Source organism: Panthera onca, chromosome A1, assembly GCF_046562875.1.
Source record: "Panthera onca isolate mPanOnc1 chromosome A1, mPanOnc1 haplotype 2, whole genome shotgun sequence".
In the NCBI taxonomy this organism is placed as follows: domain Eukaryota; kingdom Metazoa; phylum Chordata; class Mammalia; order Carnivora; family Felidae; genus Panthera; species Panthera onca.
In genome coordinates this window covers 167,528,354-167,547,935 of record NC_138339.1, presented here as the reverse complement: position 1 = coordinate 167,547,935, position 19,582 = coordinate 167,528,354, and the positions used below count along the sequence as shown (strand labels likewise).

Here is a 19,582-nt window from a genome sequence, read left to right as displayed (position 1 = left end):
CTCAGATCATGATCTCATGGTTCGTGAGTTCAAGCCCCACACTGGGTTCTCTGCTGTTAGCACAGAGCCCACTTCAGATCCTCTGTCCCCCTTGCTGCACCTCCCCGACTCGCGCTCTCTCAAAAATACAGAGCACGTGCTCAGTACTAGGTCTGTGGCCCCTTCCCAGTGCTAAGGGACTGTTTCCAGTTGTCACTGGCAGGAGCTTTGCCATCATGGGGTTTCTCACCCCTCCTGTAGTAGCGGCTTCCTCAGATAACTTCTCTTTGCCCTGGAAGAGCATGGCCCGGTGCTCTCCCTCTCTCCTGGTCCCTCTCCTGCTTCTCCCCTGTGACAGTGAGACATCCAAACGCAATGGCTGGAATCCCAGCCTGGGTCTCTGCTCTCTGGTCCTGGCTCAGGCACTGACGAGCCACATCACTTGACCCCCATGGGTCTCATCTAGAAAATTCAGCTGGTGTATTCAGTGTGTCTGTTTCAACTCAAAATCCATTGAATCTGAATTAACTCGAGTCTTCCTCTGCAGCGTTTCATACTCTCAATGGTCCAGGATTTAAAGATGCGTTTTTGTCTTTCTCCGCAGGATCTAAGAGAAGCATGCATAGAGAGATGGAGAGGAAGGAAATGAAATCCTTTTCATTTCCCCATTCTTCAAAAATCCTCTTGAACAGAGAGAATTTCTTAAGGAATAAGAAAGTAAAGAATAAGCGCTGGCCTTCATTGGTCTGAACATAATTAACCGGAGGAGAAAACCACATTAGTGATAAGTGAACGAGGGAGCCAGGAACGAAGAGGGCAGTGGGCGTACAGCTCCAAGGTAAAGGGCCGGGGGGTGGAGGGTGTCACCGGCAGGAGCAGCCTTCCGGAGAGCCCACAGACAGCAGGCAGGAGCAGACACGGTCCCCTGCGCCATGCGGCACGAACCCCCTGCACGCTCCTGCAAAGGTATCGTTTTAGTTTCCTTTAGAACCCCTGCTTTTCTGAGAGGATTCCAAAGAATTAACCAGCAAATGTATAATTTACACAAGCCGTGTCCGCTCGAGGGTCACACGTGAAGAATTTCAGTTCCAGAAGCAAGGAAGGGCAGATGTCAGTTTCCACGATGCAGTTAGGACCACCTGCATTTCCAGTCCTGAAAGGGAAGTGATTCTAGAATCTTGACCACGCCAAGCCCTATCCAAGATGGGGCTAGAATATCAAGTGACTGGACCTGTCTTCCATAGTTCTCCTTTTACGTGTGATTTTTAAAGTCCCTCCCCTATATCTCAATGATTCCGTGTACTGAGCTACCTCAAAACTCAGTAGCATCCAGGCAGCGATCCTCTCTTTTCACTCGGCTGGAGTTCGATCCAAGCCGCGCTTGGCCTGGATGGTTCCACACCGGAGCCATTAAAATGCACAATTTACACAAAGAACCGGATAGAGGGACGTACGGAAGGGATACCTTGGTGGTGCTGTCAGCATCATGCGGGGGGGTAGAGATGCTACGGGACACACAGCTCAGATTCCTCAGCAGATACGTGGCACGAGGGAAAAGCAAGAGGTTCAAGCCACAGGAGGAAAGAGACTTCAGGTACATGCCAGTCAGTGAATCAAATTTGTGGACCTTGGCTGGGTCCCGCTTCAAACAAACTCTAAAAGTAAAGGTCATGGCATTTAGCAAACAACTGGAAATTGGAACACTGGGTTTTTCAACATGTGAATATACAGTACTAAATTATTTAGTATAAAATTTTATATTACATCGAATATATTTTTGGATGTGATAAAGTCCTGTGGTTGTGTGTCATATATACGTGTATATATATTCATGTATATATAGAAGTACATGTATATGTATATATACGTGTGTGTGTGTGTGTGTGTGTATGAATCAAATATATAGAAGAAAGGAGATCTGCTATTTGCTTCAAATTAACACAGAAGTGGAGATGAAACAAGGTTTGCCAGGAGTTGAAATCCATGTGGGGATGCGGGTTCATGATTCTTTCTTTTTTTTTTTTAATTTTTTTTTTAATGTTTATTTACTTTTGAGAGAGAGACAGAGTGTGAGTGGGGGAGGAGCAGAGAGAGAGGGAGACGCAGAATCGGAAGCAGGTTCCAGGCTCTGAGCTGTCCGTGGGGCTGGAACTCAGGAACTGTGAGATCATGACCTGAGCCAAAGTCAGACGCTTAACCGACTGAGCCACCCAGGTGCCCCTCCTAAACTCTTATAAATTCCAATTGTTCCACTGTAGGTTATCTGTCGTTCCAGGACCAGCAAACCATGGCCTACACAAGTTTAATCCATAGCCTGTTTTTCACAGGGTCCACAAGCCAGGAGTGAGTCTTGAATTTTTATAAATGGTTGTAAAATATGTATGTGTATATTCCGTAGACATGGTATGTAGCCTGAAGATATTTATTAGCTGGCCTTTACAGAGAAATGTTTGCTGCTCCTGGCCTCTATCAACAATCATATCACCCACGAATAGGGTCCCTTTTCTTTCTTCCATTCTAAATGTGCATGTTTTATTCCTCTCCTTTATTACATTGGCTAAAACCTCCAGTATAATGCAGAGAAATGGTGGTAGCTGAATTTTTCATTTTTCCCCCATCTCAGAGAAGAAGCTTTTAACATTTTATAGTCGTGATGTTTGTTTTAGATTTTTCGTAGCCTTCCTTTATCAGAACAAACAAAAATCCCATTCTTTCCTACTTTTCTAGGAATTTTATTTTTTAAATTTTTTTTTAACATTCATTTTTGAGAGTGAGAGAGACAGAGCAGGAGCGGGGGAGGGGCAGAGAGAGAGGGAGACACAGAATCCGAAGTAGGCTCCAGGCCCCGAGCTAATCAGCACAGGGCCCAACGTGGGGCTCGCGCTCATGGACGGTGAGATCATGACCTGAGCAGAAGTCGGACGCTTAACCGGCTGAGCCACCCAGGCGCCCCTTCTAGGAATTTTAATCATAAATCAAAGTTGAGGGGGGAAAAAAGCAGACAATCCAGAAATCTAACTTGAAATGGTTGCAGGCAATTAATTGGCACAGGAGCAGGATATTTGTAAAGTAAATTATCTTATGAAGTTCCTAAGATAATATCCCTTTCCACAATCCAGTATTTTTCACTTTTAATTAATGTTAAGCCTAAGTTCACTGTCACTCAAGATCCTCTCCCTTCACTGCAGCTGAAATCTGTATAAGTAGATTCTTCAAAATTAAGTTAGAAGGACCCTGTCAAGCTCAGTTTCAAAAGGCACGTGACAAAGGTGCATTGACAGATTCACAGTAGAAATAACAAGGGGGAAATCCACTGCTTAACTAATGTATTCGTATGAAGTGTATTAAACAATTGAGCCCTTTTGGAAGCCAACAAAGGTACTTTTACGTTTTCATATTATCCTTTGTAGATATTTAGATTAACCAGTTCATCTTAAATAGGTTCTTTTAGAAAGCTGCTACACCATTATTCGAAGCATACAGGTCGGTTTTATGCACTAGCTTCTCAGTCTTATAAAAGCTCTTTTACTGACAGTCCAATTTCTACCACCACTCAACAGACACACTAACGTTTTGAAAGGCATTCTGTCTAATCCCATTTTAGTATTCCTTGGAAAATTTTGACCGATGCCTCTGGAAATTCAGCCAAGAGCGTTGTATCAAAAACTTGCTTGAATTTATCTAAAAATTCGTAGTCGGTGCTGAACCTGAATTTGTTCGCCCAAAGCAGCACCGTCCCCGGCTGGCAGAGGTGCGCCATGGTGGCGAGCAGCTTGTCCAGGAAGTAGTGGTGATAAACCACATCCGAGGCCAGGACGTAGTCGTAATGAAACGATGACCTGGGGAAGCGTTGCTCCAGACTTTCCCCCCAAACCAGTTCTCTCACTTCGGGCAGATGCGCTGTACGTTTTAACGTGTTCTTCAAGAGATTGTACTGAAGGTTTCCTAGGACGTCGGGCAGATCCGTTGCCGTGACTTGCGCTCCTAAGAGACAAAGAGAAAAATTGTAGGAATCACCTAGAAACGTTCAGGCAGCCACAGCAGACACGTACACTCAGGGAGAACACAAGAAATGTAACTGGGCTTCTCAGCTTCGTCCCCATTGACATGCGGGCTGGACGTAGTTGACCCAGTCCCACCGGTAACTCTTGCCTGTGGGGGGTCTGCGCTGAGCACCGGACGTTTGGCAGCACCCGGGTCTCTAAGCCCAACTCCTGGCGATCAGAAACGTCTCTAGACATTTGTGGGGCAAAATCACCACTGAAATAGAATAATGTTAGCACATTTTAAGAAACAGTGGTGTGGTGTTGGGAGATTTCAGGATAATGAGCTGCTTAATAGAAGAATTCATAGTGCTTTTCCTTCTACAATTCTCTTTATCTGAAGATTTGTGTTTTCTTCTATATGAAGTATTCAGCACCCAGTTTTCTTTCTGTGTTGTATGACTCTCCCCAACCTAAACTTGTTAAGTTAACTGTTAGGCATCTTCAAGCTAGTGACGGGAGTCCCCACAACGGACCGCCACATTTCCCAGGTTGGCTTGAACAGGAGAACTGTAAAGGCGTCGGCAGAATTATGCCGCACTTGTGCCCACCCCCTGCTCAGTGCTCAGGAACTCACAACCCGCATTTGGGGTATAAGTCTGTCTTCGCCTTGGATTATCTCACTTGTGTCTCTTCAAAGGGTTAGTTACAACATTTCCGGCAAGAAACAGGAGACATGTTCCCAACAGGGGCTGGACAGTCATACCTCCAGAATCTGAACTTCATCACCTGGTAATCGGTGGACTGGGCGAGGTAACGAACCTCTCTCAGATGCAGCTATCTTTTCTCTGGGCTAACAGCTTTCACTCCTCGCTCGTGACATTTTGGGGGACTCAGTGAGTGAAATCGTGACCCGGCACCTGAATCGCAGCTGGCCGGACAGGGGGCCCTCACTATCACTGCTGCCAAAGTGAGGGTCTTTCTGAAACAAAGTGAGCAATAAACAGACAAACCTAAAATACTGGCCACAATGGAAACAAGGCCTGGTCCAGCACCAATTTCAAGAATTTTAGCGTCTTGGAGATTCAGTTCCTCTGAATGTTCTTCCAAATACTGACACAAAGCCGTAGCCTAAAAGAATACAATTGTCACCTGACCATCAGAGCGTTGGAAACCAGTAGCGACCCCCCTCCCCTCCCTACCCCTGCGAAATACCCAAAGAGACGTTATTAACAGTTTCAGTTTATGAAGGGGTTCGTAAGGATTGAAATCTACATTCGATGCCATATCTGGACCTCTGGAACCTGAAAGGTACAACAGGTGTCACAGGAACTGGAAACAGACTTTCTCGATTGCCTCTTTCAGAAGACCCTGGGTCAGTCCGTGTCCAGCAACGGGCAGATGAACTCAGCTCTCAAGTCCAGGAGACGAAGCCTCCAGAACCGCTCTGGTCCGGCCGGGCCGTCCACTCAGGAGCAACTGCTGTATAGCGAGCGGCCTCAGGCTCAGCGAGTTCAGGCTGCTCGGGGCTTCGTCCGCTGCTCTGGACGGCGGGGCAGGTGTTGATTCCGTAAGTGGGCGTGGAAGAGACAGACACCAGAACAGGGCTTGTCTGGCTGCAGTGTGTGCCACAGCCACCTGGGGCCGGGCCAGGGTGCCCACGTCCAGACTGCGTGTCTGCGAGCCTCGGGGCCCTGGCGGCCCTGCGGGTCCACGGCCACGCCTTGAGTCGCAGCAACGAGACGCTAGAAAGCATGTGACTTTTTACACGGCAGCTCAGACGTCCTTTCCCTCTTCCTTCATTCTCTTCTGCCTCCACCTTCTCCCCACCTTTCTACGAAGAGATAAAGGGTATTGGGTCTGCATGGACGGGTGAGGTGTTTACTCTGAGGGGTCTCGGTTAGCAACACCACGGACTCCAGAGATCAGGAAGCCTCCGCAGAGGAAGTCCCCTGAGTTAGGAACGTGAATCCTGGGATGAAGAAGCAAGTTGAACTCCAGTTTGTGCACGGTGTTAGCTCTCTTCTTCCTGTGGCTGCTCTGGGCTCGTTATGATGCCACTTTTGTTTGGGGCCCGGCTGGAGTGGGGGCGGCCCGGACTGTGTGAGACGTGCCCCTCGCTGTGGCCAGGGCAGGGGCCCCAGAAACCTACCCCACAGGCTGCTCCCTCTCATCCCCCCCATCTGTTCATAGTGAATAGTCACACGCACAGACAGATGTGACTCTCCGTGTCTCCTCTCTAGGGACTCGGCGGGGCTGGGGGAAGGACATGTAAACGGATCCTAAGACAGGTGAGGGGTATAAAGGAGGCCCCCTCCAGGGACCCAGGGGTCCAGTGAGAGGTGACCTCAGTGCTGAAGGATGAGGGAGCACGGACGGGGCCGGGGGGGGGGCCTCCAGCGAGGAGCGGCAGGTGGAACAGCACCATCGCAGGTACACGGCACAGAGTTCTGGACTTGGGAAGGGAGCTCTCCGGCTGAAGACAGATAATGATTTGTGGTGCAGGGAGGACATGAGGACGTGTCACCCAGAGCCATCACAAGGGCATGCTGTGGAGGGGTTCTCTGAAGAGGAAGCTGCAGGCTTCCCTCCGTGCCCTGCCCTGGGAGCTGACCCCTGTGGGTGCCATCCGGAGACCCAGCTTGATGAACCCCTGTGTGGTGAACACCCCCCTTCCCAGCCCTGCTAGCAAACTCCGAAATGTGGGCTCTTGGGCAGAGAGCTGCACTGGGCGTCACACAAGGCGTCTCCCACCTCCCATAAAGCCTGCTTTCCCAGCTTTCAGGAAACCCAGGTGCCAAGAGAGGCCAGGCTTGTGTGTGAAAGGTGGAGGCCTTACTGAGAATGAAACAGTCCCCAGGGGCAGATGTTCCTCCAGCCCCGATCTCCCAAACCCCCTGCCCTCCTGTCTCCCCCCCCCCCCCCAGCTGTCCATTCGCCGCATCCATTACACCAGGAAGCTGCGGGGAGTTGGCGGTTTTCAAACGTGTTATGAAGCCAAAGCTTCCTGGGAAGCACATCGGGCTCCCATGCACAGGGGATGAACACCGAGCTTCCTTATCTGGGGGAGAGCAGCTCCAGGACCACCCTCCTGGCCCCCCCTCACCTGCCCCCCCAGGACCCAGGATGCCCTCCCCAGGGAGCCCCATGGCGCCTCCACCCACACAAAGCTCAGCATGCGGGTCTGCCTTTGAACCCAGACCCCCGTGCCATCCCCCAGTAACTACAGAGCAGCTTGGATCCGGAGCCTCTCGGAGCACAACCAGCTGGCATTGGAGGGCCACTGTCCCGAGCCCCGGTGGCACAGCTTCCCCCAGCGAGTCGACATTTCCGAGCCCTCAGCTCCCCGGCTGTCAGGTGAAAACAGTGTTGCCTTAGCAATTACTTCAGTGAGTACTCAGGACCCTCCCAGAGTGATCGTGCACCACCCATTGTGCCCAGTGCACCTCCCAGCATGCCCAATGAACTGCCCAGTGTGCCCCATACTCCGCCCAGCATGCCCAGTGCACCTCCCAGCATGCCCAGTACACCGCCCAGTGTGCCCCTTACTCCGCCCAGTGTGCCCCATACTCCGCCCAGCATGCCCAGTGCACCTCCCAGCATGCCCAGTACACCACCCAGTGTGCCCCTTACTCCGCCCAGTGTGCCCCTTACTCCGCCCAGCATGCCCAGTGCAGAAGGAAGATCAGGGAGGGAAGTGGGCATCCACAACCACACAGCAGGAACTAGCGGGGCTCCTGACTCGAAATGCACAGCATCTGCCCCATTTCCATGCCGCCCTCGCAGGCTGCTGCAGGAAGGACAGGGAGCCCGGCCTCCACACGCTTCCCCTGGAACACCCACGGCCTGGAAGGGAAGCCAGCACTGGGCTCTGATCGTTTTGGTTTTTTTCCCCCAACGTTCATATGAATTTTTCATCTTCCTGACATGTTCAAGCCTATCTTCATGTAGAAAATACTGTTTCAAGAAACTCGGCTTGGAGGGAAGTGATGACTCCTGCAGGAGATGCTGTGCCTTTGCGGAGTCCCGGCGCACTCCCGCACCCCTGGGGGCCCAAAGCGACCCTCCACTGGGGAAGCACAGAATGCAAAAGCACTTGGCACATTGTCCCAGGTGACCCTGACGTATGGGATTGTCACTGTCGCCCCCAGAAACCCCGCCATCCTGAAGGTGACGGCTGTCTCACCCCCGGCCACACCACCGCGCCGTAGCTCTCTATCGATTCCTGGATGACAATCTTCGTGCCTGCAAACAGATAGTGCTCCTGAGTGTAGCTCTCATAGTCTGTAGGAACGAACTGCTGGAGGCTGTGAAGGGATGGTTCTATCTTGTTAGAGCCTGTGGGGCAGAAAATAAAATAGGTTCCATGATTTGTGGATCCAGCACAAATACTAAGTAGAGCTGATAAGTCGGGAACAGATTGGGCAGTTTTCCCACAGAGAGGGGGGTTGATGCTGGCAATGACCGTGGCTTTAAACTGGCACAAACCCGAATGATCTGGGGTGATAGGGACACCGAGTTCGGACGCGACATGTTTGTGACACGACGAGATGCCAGAGGATGCCCTGGGTCCTCTCCTCCATGGAGCAGAGGACAGAGAGGCGTGGCTCCCCTCCACCCCTCTGTTCTGAGGCCCTCTGTAGCCAACCAGCAGAATGGCACGGACGAGCTGTCTGCATGAGGACCTAGGCAAACACGGACCCGACTATTTTTAGGTCTCGAAGTGAAGTAACATTCCCGCGTGTTGGCTGGAGCGTGTTCCTTAAATCCTTCCTACGGCTCCTCTGCAAAAGGTACGGGTCACCCGAAGACGAGCCAGCTCCACGGTCCTGGGGTGGTTGTCAGATGAACCCTGGCTATTAAGTTACTATTGCTTTAAATACCCATTAAACTCATGAGCAGCTCTCGAATATCACATAAAATGAGCAGAAAAGAGCACCTGATCGCGGCTGACGTCATGGAAGCACAGGTCGTGCAGATTTTGCAGAGTTCCAGAATAAAAAGAGCAGCGCGCGAAAATGTCAGGAGTGGGGATGCCAAGCACACGCACAGCAGAACGGAAGCTGCTAGTGCCAGCGGTGGGCAGAAGTTAACAGCAAGGAGCCGGGGGGAGACCCCCACGAAACCTGCCTTGGCTCCCTGAGGCTCGCCTGGGACATTTGTCACCACAGGTGGAAGATGGGCTTTGGAAAGGAGCTGACAGGGGCGGTTGGTTCACATTTGAGCTGCTCTCATCAGAAATCTGCACTCGAGGCGAAAGAGGAGGAGGTGAGGGCAGGGCGCGAATACAAGGTGAAGGGTCAAGGGTCTTTGGAGAAACCCAGTGAGGAGCGCACCCTCTGAGGCAGGCGGGGACGGAAGCGATTTGGGGTGTCCCTGATTAGCGGGTGCACCGGGGCAGATCTGTGCTGCTGGTCTGCTCACTGGAACAGGCTCACAGAAGACCACAGACATTTGGAGTCAGCTCTTCCAAATGTTTACAACCATGTGACCACGCCTGTTGAATCCAATTGTAAGCAAACTGACAAAACCTCCCAAAACAGGGCTGGCGTTTTGTCTTCGCATGTGTTTTCATTTTGTTTTTCTAGCAATTAATTTTTGTGGTATTTTACCAAAAAGGGTCAGCGTGCAGCGGACTGAGAAATGGTCTCAGAGCCCAGCGGAGCACGGGGACTGGTTTGTAGACTAGCATGACGGGTGACCACAGCCCTTTTGGAAGCACTGCTCTTGGCCCCCGGTTCTGATGGAGCGTGGGCTCCAGCCCCCGGGGGAGAATTCTGCGCCCTGACCTAAAGGTGAGCTTTCCAGAGACCTGGGGCTTCACCGAGCAAGAACCTGCTAATAAACAGTGGCCAAGTCAGTCGTGAGACGTCATCCTTTCCTGTCCCACACCCTGGTAGTGGGGGAAGGAGACTTATGGCCTTCACCCGCCTCTTGTTATGGGAAGCTCCTGACATCTAACACCACCAACCCGTTATCTGTGAATGACCAAAGAGGCCCTAGCTTCTCCCAGGGAACCGGAGGCTGACTGGGCTTTGCAGAGACGATGAAGAGGCAGAGGACTAGACCGTGGTTTGCTGGTAAATGCTTAACAGTCGGTGTGGGGCGAGGGGAGGAAGCACCAACTTTAGGGTCTGACGATTACCATGGTGTCGATGCTCCCACCGTGGCCATTTCCAGCCTTCAGCAGACGCCCTGGGGAAAGCTGTGCACCTGCTGACCATGGCAGAGTATTTCCACCACGCAGAGCGATGGACACCAATAACCTCAAGCGCATAGATAATCTTAACGATCATCTTATAATGTAACAAAATAGGTCATGATGAGTTGTATTTATTACCTTAGCCTTTAAATATACCCTTGGCTTTTATCTGATCTATTGAGTGGTAAGTTTTCATAACTTACATTTCAGTAATGGCCATGTTTAACAACCACCCTCAAAAAAATCCCTGAAATTCAGGAGCTGGTACAGGCCAGTCGGTACAAGGAGCCAGTCCAGGGCAACTCCTTTTTCCTCTGAGGTTTCGTCACTGGAGTAGGTGACTCAGAGCAGCCAGACCAGCAGGGACTCATGCCAGCTCCTGCAGGCTTCCCTCCGCCACTGTGGCTCAGATGGCTCCTTCCCTTCCTCCTGCGTCTCACCAGCTGGGGACTTACTTTTCACTGACCGCAGGAAAAGTCAATGGGCTGATTGGGAACGGCTCTCCGGTTCATAGGCTAATGAGCTGATAAGTCCTGTTTTCCCAATCAACCTTGGACAGTAACACAAGCGTACAAATATTGTCCCATAAGACCCTTCCACATCCTACAAAGATAATTTGTGTTTGTTGCACATTAAACATTTTCACTTATTGTATCGATGCTAGTCTGAGAGTGTTAGATCAGGATTTAGAGATACAAATGCCTTTCTCTGTAAACTAGTTTAGCAAAAATAAACAGTCCTGATTTAGTTGAGCTGGAACATAACTTTACCATGTTAAATGGTTATAAAGGTTTGAAATGCTGTATCTTGGCTTTTCTGACATTCATCATTACGTCTACCATTTATTACTACTGAGTCCCTCTGTGCAGAAATGCAACCCACATATGATACAGTTGCCGGGGAGAACATTCTGGCGAAAAGCCGAAGCGAATCAAGATTTTGTTTCTTTTTAAAAGTTCTAGGGGCTCCTGGGTGGCTCAGTCGGTTGAGCGTCCGACTTTGGCTCAGGTCAGGATCTCACAGTTGATGGGTTCGAGCCCCTGCGTCAGGCTCTGTGCTGACAGCTCAGAGCCTGGAGCCTGCTTCGGGTTCGGTGTCTCCCTCTCTCTCTGCCCCTCCCTCGCTCATGCTCTGTCTCTCTCTGTCTCAAAAATAAACATTTAAAAATATTAATAAATAAATAAAATTTCTTATTAACAAAAAATATAACCATTTGAGATTTACAGACACGCCAAAACAAATTTGTGGACTTTGATAAGTGCATAATAAACAAAAACAAGGATTGCTTTTAATGCTATGCTTCTGCTCGCGTTAAGGCACTTTTCTACCACGCTTCACTATAGGAACCATCTAGAGTTAATAGGAAACGGGAACTCTTGTCACGGAAGTTAGCTGGAAAATGCCGTGGCCAGGGAGACAGCTGAGAAGGTGCTGCGGTCTGGAAGGAGGTTACCTCCTGGAGGGCCACCGGTGTCTTCCTCCCGGGGAGCCCCCTCCGGCGCGGAGCAGCCATCCGGGGTGCATGGTGCTTCCTGCAGGTGCTGGGACCGCTGCTCGGAGCTCAGACATGCGTCCATGACCGCAGCTGCTGGAGACCAGAGAAGCGGACAGGCCCCCCGCGCGCTCAGCCCAGGCTGGCTGAGCCTCCCAGAGGCTCTAAAAGGTGCAGCTTATCGCCTTAGCATCTGCTGAGCCGCAAAGAACCCCTGCTTTTCAGCTTTAGCTCCCCCCGTCGGCAAAGCAGCTGCCCCAAGGCGCTGCCATCCTGGTTTCGCAGAGCAAAGGAGAGGGGGACCGTTCAAACATCACCCCACACCTGTTCTGTGCATCAAGAAACGCAAACACAGAGCGAGCGTAGCCGGACACGCACGACGTGGCTGGGTTCTAAACCACATCTCTAATAGCTTTTGGAACCGAATCTTCATGAAGAAAATCTGATCTAGCAGCGCATCGTACCGTCACGGGTACCATGTGGGTTGAGGGCTCAATGACATCACGGATGAGAAGGCAGGATTTGAACCAAACCCAGGGCTGCTCCCTTCTCAGCGGAGGCTTTATCGCCAGATCTAGAAAGCGCTGGGGGCCCGAGCCAGGCGCCTGACCTGGCTCCCCGCTGGGGCGCTTGGCAGCCCACCCACCCCCCTGCCTGCCGTTTCCTCATCAGCAATGATAGTATCTGCCTGCTTCCTAGGGCCGAGGTGAGAAGCAGGAGGGTGAAAGTGATGAGCCCGGAGAGGAAAACTACCAGGTTTAGAAAAGGAGAGCTGGCTGTTGCGATCACTGATGGGCATCAAAATAGTAACTGCAGGACGTGTACTGGTTCCAAGCCCTGCTCTGGTGCAGTGCATTGATTCTTCCAGTCCTGGCAATAGTCTCTGTGAAGGAGATGCTATTATTATGCCTCTTCTCAGATGCGAGCAGGCCAGGCACAGCCGGATTGAGAGGCAGCCCAAGAGCAGGGGCAGATCCGAGAGTCAAACCCAGGACGTCGTGCAGCAGAATCTACGGGCTTCCCCACCAGGCGGGCTTGGCTTGGGTTTCCCTGCCCCCTCTGCCCTGAAATCACTCATAACACTCAACTGTCACAGTGACACTTTCGAGTCCTTTGCACAAAACGTGAACGGTCTGCCTCATCTGCGTTGACCATCCTGAGTTCCTCTCTGCACACCCGAGCTACCCTGTCCTGTCGTCCCAGCTGGGGGCAACGGCTTACTCCAGTGAGCAAACAGACAAAATGCAAGAAAGCACAGCCCCCGAAGCAAATGGCATTGCATCGCACACCCGGGACAGGCTGTGTGTGCCTCGCATCAATGTGCCACAGGGCTTCAGACAAATGAGATTCCTGTGAAAGTAATTTAACATGCTCCTTGGCTCTGCAATCGAATAACCAAATATTTGCCCCAATTCTCCCAACTCCCCACGCCAGCCACAGTGCTCTACCGGGCTGTGCGTCAGAGCAGAAGTTCTTTCTCTTGTGGGTGCTTACTTGTTCATTCCTTTCAACCTACCCCTAAAAGATACTGCCCGGTTGTTTATCAGTACACACAGCATCTTCAGGGAGGAAGCCTGGCACCGTGGTGAGGTGCCCGCATCTGAATCTTGGCTCTGCCCTGTGCATGATGGGGGTACCTACCTCTTCTGGAGGCTGTGGTAATTAACAGAGGTAAGCTACGCAGAGCGTCTCACGTACAACAGCAACCGTTTTGTCCGAAGCCAGAGCGTGGTCGTGCGATAAATCCAACACTCCACGCAAACCACCCTCATCCAGCACCATGGGACTCTGTGCATTAAATTTAAGACATCTCCCCATTTTGCATGCAAGCGAGGGAGAATTATTTCCAAATGACAGCTGTACTTTTCCTTTTGGAAGGAAATGACTCCCTCCCCCATCATTGTAGTTCACATGAGAATTTAATTTTTTCCCAGACATCTCTGCACTGAAAGTAACGCACCATGCATTGTAGTTATTCTAGAAAATAACTACAGGAATCTACCTAGTGTTATTAGTCAGACGTAGCATGTGGTATGTATCGTGTGTTAGTTATCTAATAAAGATTTGGGAAGTTTTTAAAATGACTTCTTGTTAGTACCCTCAGAATCATTTCAAACTGTTAGTTTAAACATTACCTTATGTAGCAGAAGAGATTTGAGATTTCTGTGCATCCTTTAATCCCCAATGTTTTATATAGATGTGCACCTGAAAGGATTAGCATTTTATGAACAAAAGCCAGCCAGTGGAAGCCCAAGTTATTTAGGGTAGCATGACCCACCAGCACGCAGACACATCTCTATCTCTGAATCTCTCTCTCTCTCTCTCCCCCTCTGTGCTACACACACACACACACACACACACACACACTCCTTGCAACATGAAATGGAATCACCCTCAAAAGATCCAGAAAATGCCTCCAGCAGAACAGAGCTGTCCTCTATGGTATCCAGTTGCTGTGATGTAGTTTGAAATGTAGACATATTTCACTTTAAAAAGAAGTGAGGGTTGGGTCGGTGGGGTTTTGTACAGACCTGCAAACTTTCTTTGTGCTCATTAGCCAAAGTCCCGTCTGTGGCTGAGGAGTGAACTGTCCCGGACCCTGCTTCCAGCAGCCGGAAACAACATAGGACTCTACCAAGAGAAGACAGAACATCTAACTAGAAGGGAGGTGAGTTAAAGGCCTTAACATTGCATTTGGGGTATTTAGTTGGGGCCCCAGTGGAAACCAGGAAAAACTCTTCCAAGAAGAACGCAAACCATTGCAATATATTGCGTTGAAAAGGAAGGGGGCAGTTACAAAGGAAAGAGGAAAATCGTGTGCTCATTTGGGAAGCCTCAAACCCTTAAAATAGAATACAGGGCATGTAAATCAAACCCTTGGGCAAATGGGAATCAAACAAACGCTCGCAATTTATGAGGGGTGACGTTTAGCCGGCGACCTGAACGAACGGTGGTTTGGCTTGAGTGGACACAACAGCCTATGTTTATTTTTTCACCCAGGCTTGGTACTCTCTTCCCTGCTATCACTTTTTCTTTAACTCAGGTCTTCATCTGGATGTGCTGTGGTCCCATGACCGCTAGGTGTGCTTCCCCACTCCCTGAAACGAGGGAGGTGACCTGGAGTCTAGCCCAGATCGGTCATTCCAATGCTTTCGTATTCCTGGAGTGGTCCAGGTCTCTGTGCCCGGCCCTTCTGTAACTTGTTTCCACCAAGAGTCAGCAGCACCCCTGTGTATGACCAATAGCAAAACGGTGGTCATCTTTACAATTATGTGAGTAACATTTAAAAACTGATTGGAATACATATGAATACACGTACGTGTATGTATATATATGTATGCACACAGATACTCATTTGATAAGCTTTAACATGAAGAAAAGGGCAAAGAAGAAATATTTTAAAATCTCTTTTAATCCCACTATTTGGAGAAGTAAGCCTGATATAACAATTTTTATATCAACTTCTAGGCTCTTTTTGTATAAACTTTATAAAAGCTGTTTTACTGACAATGAAACTGGACAGAAACAGGTACGTCTTTGACCTTGTATGGAATAACCTATTATTTTAAGAGTTTCTTTTCATACTTTTTTCAAAAACCATAGACTGCATCACTGCTTTAAAAAACAAATTGCAGGGGCACCTGGGTGGCTCAGTCGGTTGAGCATCTGACTTCAGCTCTGGTCATGATCTCATGGTTTGTGAGTTCGAGGCCCACATCAGGCTCTGTGCTGACAGCTCAGAGCCTGGAGCCTGCTTTGGATCCTGTGTTTCCCTCTCTCTCTCTGCCTTTCCCCCACTCATGCTGTCTCTCTCTCTCAAAAATAAATAAAAACATTAAAAAAAATCACAGGAGAGGGGATGCCTGCCTACCTCAGTCAGTTAAGCATCCAACTTCAGCTCAGGTCATGATCTCACGGCTCATGGATTCAAGCTCCCCATCAGGCTTCGTGCTGACAGCTCAGAGCCTGAAGCCTGCTTCACATTCTGTCTCTCTCTCTCTCTCTCTCTCTCTGCCCCTCCCCCACTCACACTCTGTCTCTCTCTCTCTCAAAAATAAAATAAACATTAACAAAAAATTTAAAAAGAAACAAATCAGGGGGCACCTGAGCGGTTTAGTTGGTTGAGTTTCTGACTCTTGGGTTTCTGACTCTTGATCTAGGCTCAGGTCATGATCTCACAGTTCATGGGATCGAGCCCTGTGTCAGGCTCCATGCTGACAGTGTGGAGCCTGTTTAGGATTCCCTCTCTCTCTCTCTCTGCTCTCTCTCTCTCTCTCTCTCTCTCCCTTCCTGTTCATGCTCGCTCTCTCTCTCTCTCTCTCTCTCTCAAAAAAAAAAAATAATAATAGGTAAACATGAAAAAAAATTTTTTTAAGGAAACAAATCAGAATTCTATTGCCCAGAGCTGGAATGAGTTAGGTCCAAGGTTTGTAAATACTGGACTATCCTAAATACTGTCTACATCAGAATTACCTGGAAGCTTTGAAACACAGAGACTCTAGGCCCCTGGAAATTCCTGCTCAAAGGTTGAGAAAGAGCCTAGAGGTTTGAAGCCCGAGTCCACAGCTGTCCCCTGGCACACGGTCGGTGCGGATCTATAGGGCAGAGGACACATGAGTGATTTCACAGAGCTGAGATGTCAGCCGTGACGGGGGATTAGGCCTTGGGCGTGGCTCTGCAGGACACACAGATGAAGTAAGAGCCGGGCAAATGCATTTGGTCTCAATAGGAAAGAACTTTCTAACAAGCAGAGCAGTGGAACAATTGATCTCAGGGAGCCAGCATGATGGAAAGTGGGCCAGATCTGGAGTCAGAAAGCGCGCGATTGGACCAAAGGTTTACGCAGGGTCAATAAACAGGCCATGAGTGTGCTGTCATTCGCTTTTCTCCAATGGTGTAGACCCCAGATCTCTCACAGCGTTTTTCCAGCTGAAGCTGACTCTCTCAGCCAAGTGGTCCTCACCACGGAGGAACCCCCCCCCCCCCCAGGGATGTGTGGCAATTTGGAGACTTTTTGCTTGTCACAACTAGGGCAGGTGCTCCTGGTGTGCGTAGAGGCCACGGGTGGTGCCAAACATTGTGTGTCATGTGGGACAGCCCTTCACAGCAAGGAGCAATCCTGCCCAAAATGTCACCAGTGCCAAGGCTGAGAACCCCTTGCCTCGGTGGGGGGCTGGAGTTGCAGGGTAAATTCTCAAGGCATGTTGTTTTTGTTCTAAGGAAACTCTACCCCCAATGTGGGGCTCGAACTCATGACCCTGAGATCAAGAGTCACACTCTTGACTGAGCCAGCCAGGAGCCACAGGGCAGATTCTAATTTCCATCCTCCACACACCCATCTACCAGCCCAGTGATCCCTGCCTCCTCAGCCCCAGTGTCCTCACCTATAAAATGGGGTCGATTAGCATTTGCAGACTGTCTAATAGACAGATCTAACATCACACCCTCTGTCTTCCTCAGGTTTCTCCCAGGAGCAGACCTAGAGACAAGGATTTGAGAGAAAGGATTTGGGACGGGGGGGTGGTGGGGGTGGTGGGGGAGGAAGAATAACTCAGGGAAAGGGTGGCAGCCAGCAAAAGGTGTTCCATGAAGCCGGCTGCTGCGGTGGGCAATCAAAGCTTCGGCCCGAGGGGAAAGGCTGGGAGATGATGTAGAGCACACAGCTCAGAATGATTCCATTCCAAGTTCAGAGGGCTTCTGGGCTCTTCCCACACCAGCACCTTAGCCCGGATGCAGGAACCAGCAGCTGCAGGTGTGTCTGAGAGAGGCCTCCCACAACTGAAGAAGGTGATGGATTTTCTATGTGAAGAACCTGGCGCAGGGCCTGGTGCCTAGAAGGTCATCAATAAATAAATGTCTTGTGTTAATCACATGCCATTGCAGCAGAGGGTTGAATGAGCAGGGTTCCTTGGAAGGATTCACTCACTGAATCAAATGCAAATACTGAGTTTGGGGCTTGAGAAATAAGGACCCAGGGCTGCTCTGGCCCCAGAGATTTCAGCAGCAGGGATTCAGGGGCCTTCTCCACAAATAGTGCTGTTGGGGGCTTCCAACGGCAGTCACAGCCTTTGCTGTGGCTGAGCTTCGAGATCTGGGGGAAAGTTCTGATTGATCTAACCTGCTCATAAGCTCTCCCTATAGTTAGGGATGGATGATGTGAGAAGTGTCTCACAAAATCATGGATGCTGGCCCTGTAACAAGCAAGAGTTATGGATGGCCCTCTTCCCCTTCCTGGCCACCCTGCATGTACATACTTTCTTATTTCCAGAAATACAGTTTCAAATTGGACACCTTTTCTCTACAACAGAGGACAGCCTAAGTCTCACTGGCTATTGTGTCCAGAGGGAACAGAGTCACTTCCCTCCACTGGAAACCTCCAGATGACGTGCGTTTCTTCACTAGTCCCATGGCTCTCCTTCAGCGGGCATGCGCTCCCAGAAAATACCCTGATCGGCGATTTCATCACTGCCTGCCATGGGCTGCTGCCATGGCATACAATTTAATACAAGACATTTATTTATTGATGACCTTCTAGGCAACAGGCACAGCTGCTTTGCACATGCCCTTCGCCAACATTCTGCAGAGGAAGGGTTGCTGACCAGACAAATATAAGATATGCCCACCATACTCACTTACAGGGGAGACGGCGGTGAGACTCCCTTCCAGAGAGATGGGGTTTCATTGCAGAACTAGATGTTCCCTGAACACCCTGCCAACCAACACCCAAGAATGTGTGGGATTTTCAGTGTGCAACGCAGAAAATGGTCAAAGAGAAATGTAATTCTATAATTTCTGCCCCCTCGTTTTGTCTGGTAGCACAGTGGCTCTGAGTCCATAACCCTCTCTGTGGAGTGATTCAAAGCCGCCCTGAGAGGCCAGGGGAAAAGGTCCACCAAGGCTGCCGGGGGGATGGAAGGATTTAGACCACGCAGCAGTGTGGAAGCATCAGACGCAGAAAGCCTGTGTGGCAGGACATTAACAGGACTCTTCTTGTGGTTTGGCTGGGACACGAAGACAGTGGCTTCCTTGTGCCAAAGCGAGACCACCGTCAGAAATTTTGAAGCAGGGGGGCGCCTGGGTGGCTCAGTCAGTTAAGCGTCCGACTTCGGCTCAGGTCACGATCTCGCGGTCCGTGAGTTCAAACCCCGCGTCAGGCTCTGGGCTGATGGCTCAGAGCCTGGAGCCTGTTTCCGATTCTGTGTCTCCCTCTCTCTCTGCCCCTCCCCCATTCATGCTCTGTCTCTCTCTGTCTCAAAAATAAATAAACGTTAAAAGAAAAAAAAAAGAAAGAAATTTTGAAGCAGGTGTTCAAAATCCATTCCAGCAACACTTGTTTCGCCGGGCTTGTGGACATAGAAGAATTTACTTCTGTTTCATTTTAAATGCCTTTTAAGTAATGACAAACATTACCAGTGAAGGGGAAAGAGGATGAGTGAAAGAATCCAATACATTTGGAAACAGCAAGTGATGCGATAGTCATTTCATCTTAAAAAAGGTGCATACCTGCTCCCCAGCACCTGAGGCTGTTCTCAAACCACATTTGAAGGCACAGCTCTGCTAAAGTATCTGCCTTGTGGAGTCGCTCTGACTGCAAACCCATGAGTGGCCTCAATGGCCTTACGTGCATTTCGGAGAAGAGAGGTACATAGTTGTTTGTTTCTATTTTTTATTGCTTTGTATTTTCTTTTAATTTTTAAATGTTTCTTTTTAATATACTTTTTAATGTTTATTTTTGAGCGAGAAAGAGAGAGCTTGAGCGGGGGGAGGGGAGAGAGGGAGACACAGAATCTGAAGCAGGTTCCAGGCTCTGAGCTGTCAGCACAGAGCCGGACGCGGGGCTCGAACCCACAAGCCGTGAGATCATGACCTGCGTGGAAGTCAAATACTTAACCAACTGAACCTCTCCCAGGCACCCCTCTGTTTTCC

At 49.9% G+C, this 19,582-nt stretch overlaps 1 protein-coding gene across 1 annotated transcript; it reads right to left on the bottom strand.

Annotated features, from left to right (window-relative positions):
- Positions 1-3,568: 3,568 nt before the first annotated feature.
- Positions 3,569-12,178, bottom strand: METTL21C (methyltransferase 21C, AARS1 lysine). Its single transcript, XM_060636736.3, has 4 exons — positions 11,618-12,178; positions 8,149-8,300; positions 4,976-5,093; positions 3,569-3,963 (listed from the first exon to the last, which is right to left on the bottom strand). The coding sequence occupies exons 1-4, from the start codon at positions 11,739-11,741 to the stop codon at positions 3,569-3,571; spliced, it is 789 nt and encodes a 262-aa protein (XP_060492719.1). The 5' UTR covers positions 11,742-12,178.
- Between the last annotated feature and the right edge of the window lie 7,404 nt (positions 12,179-19,582).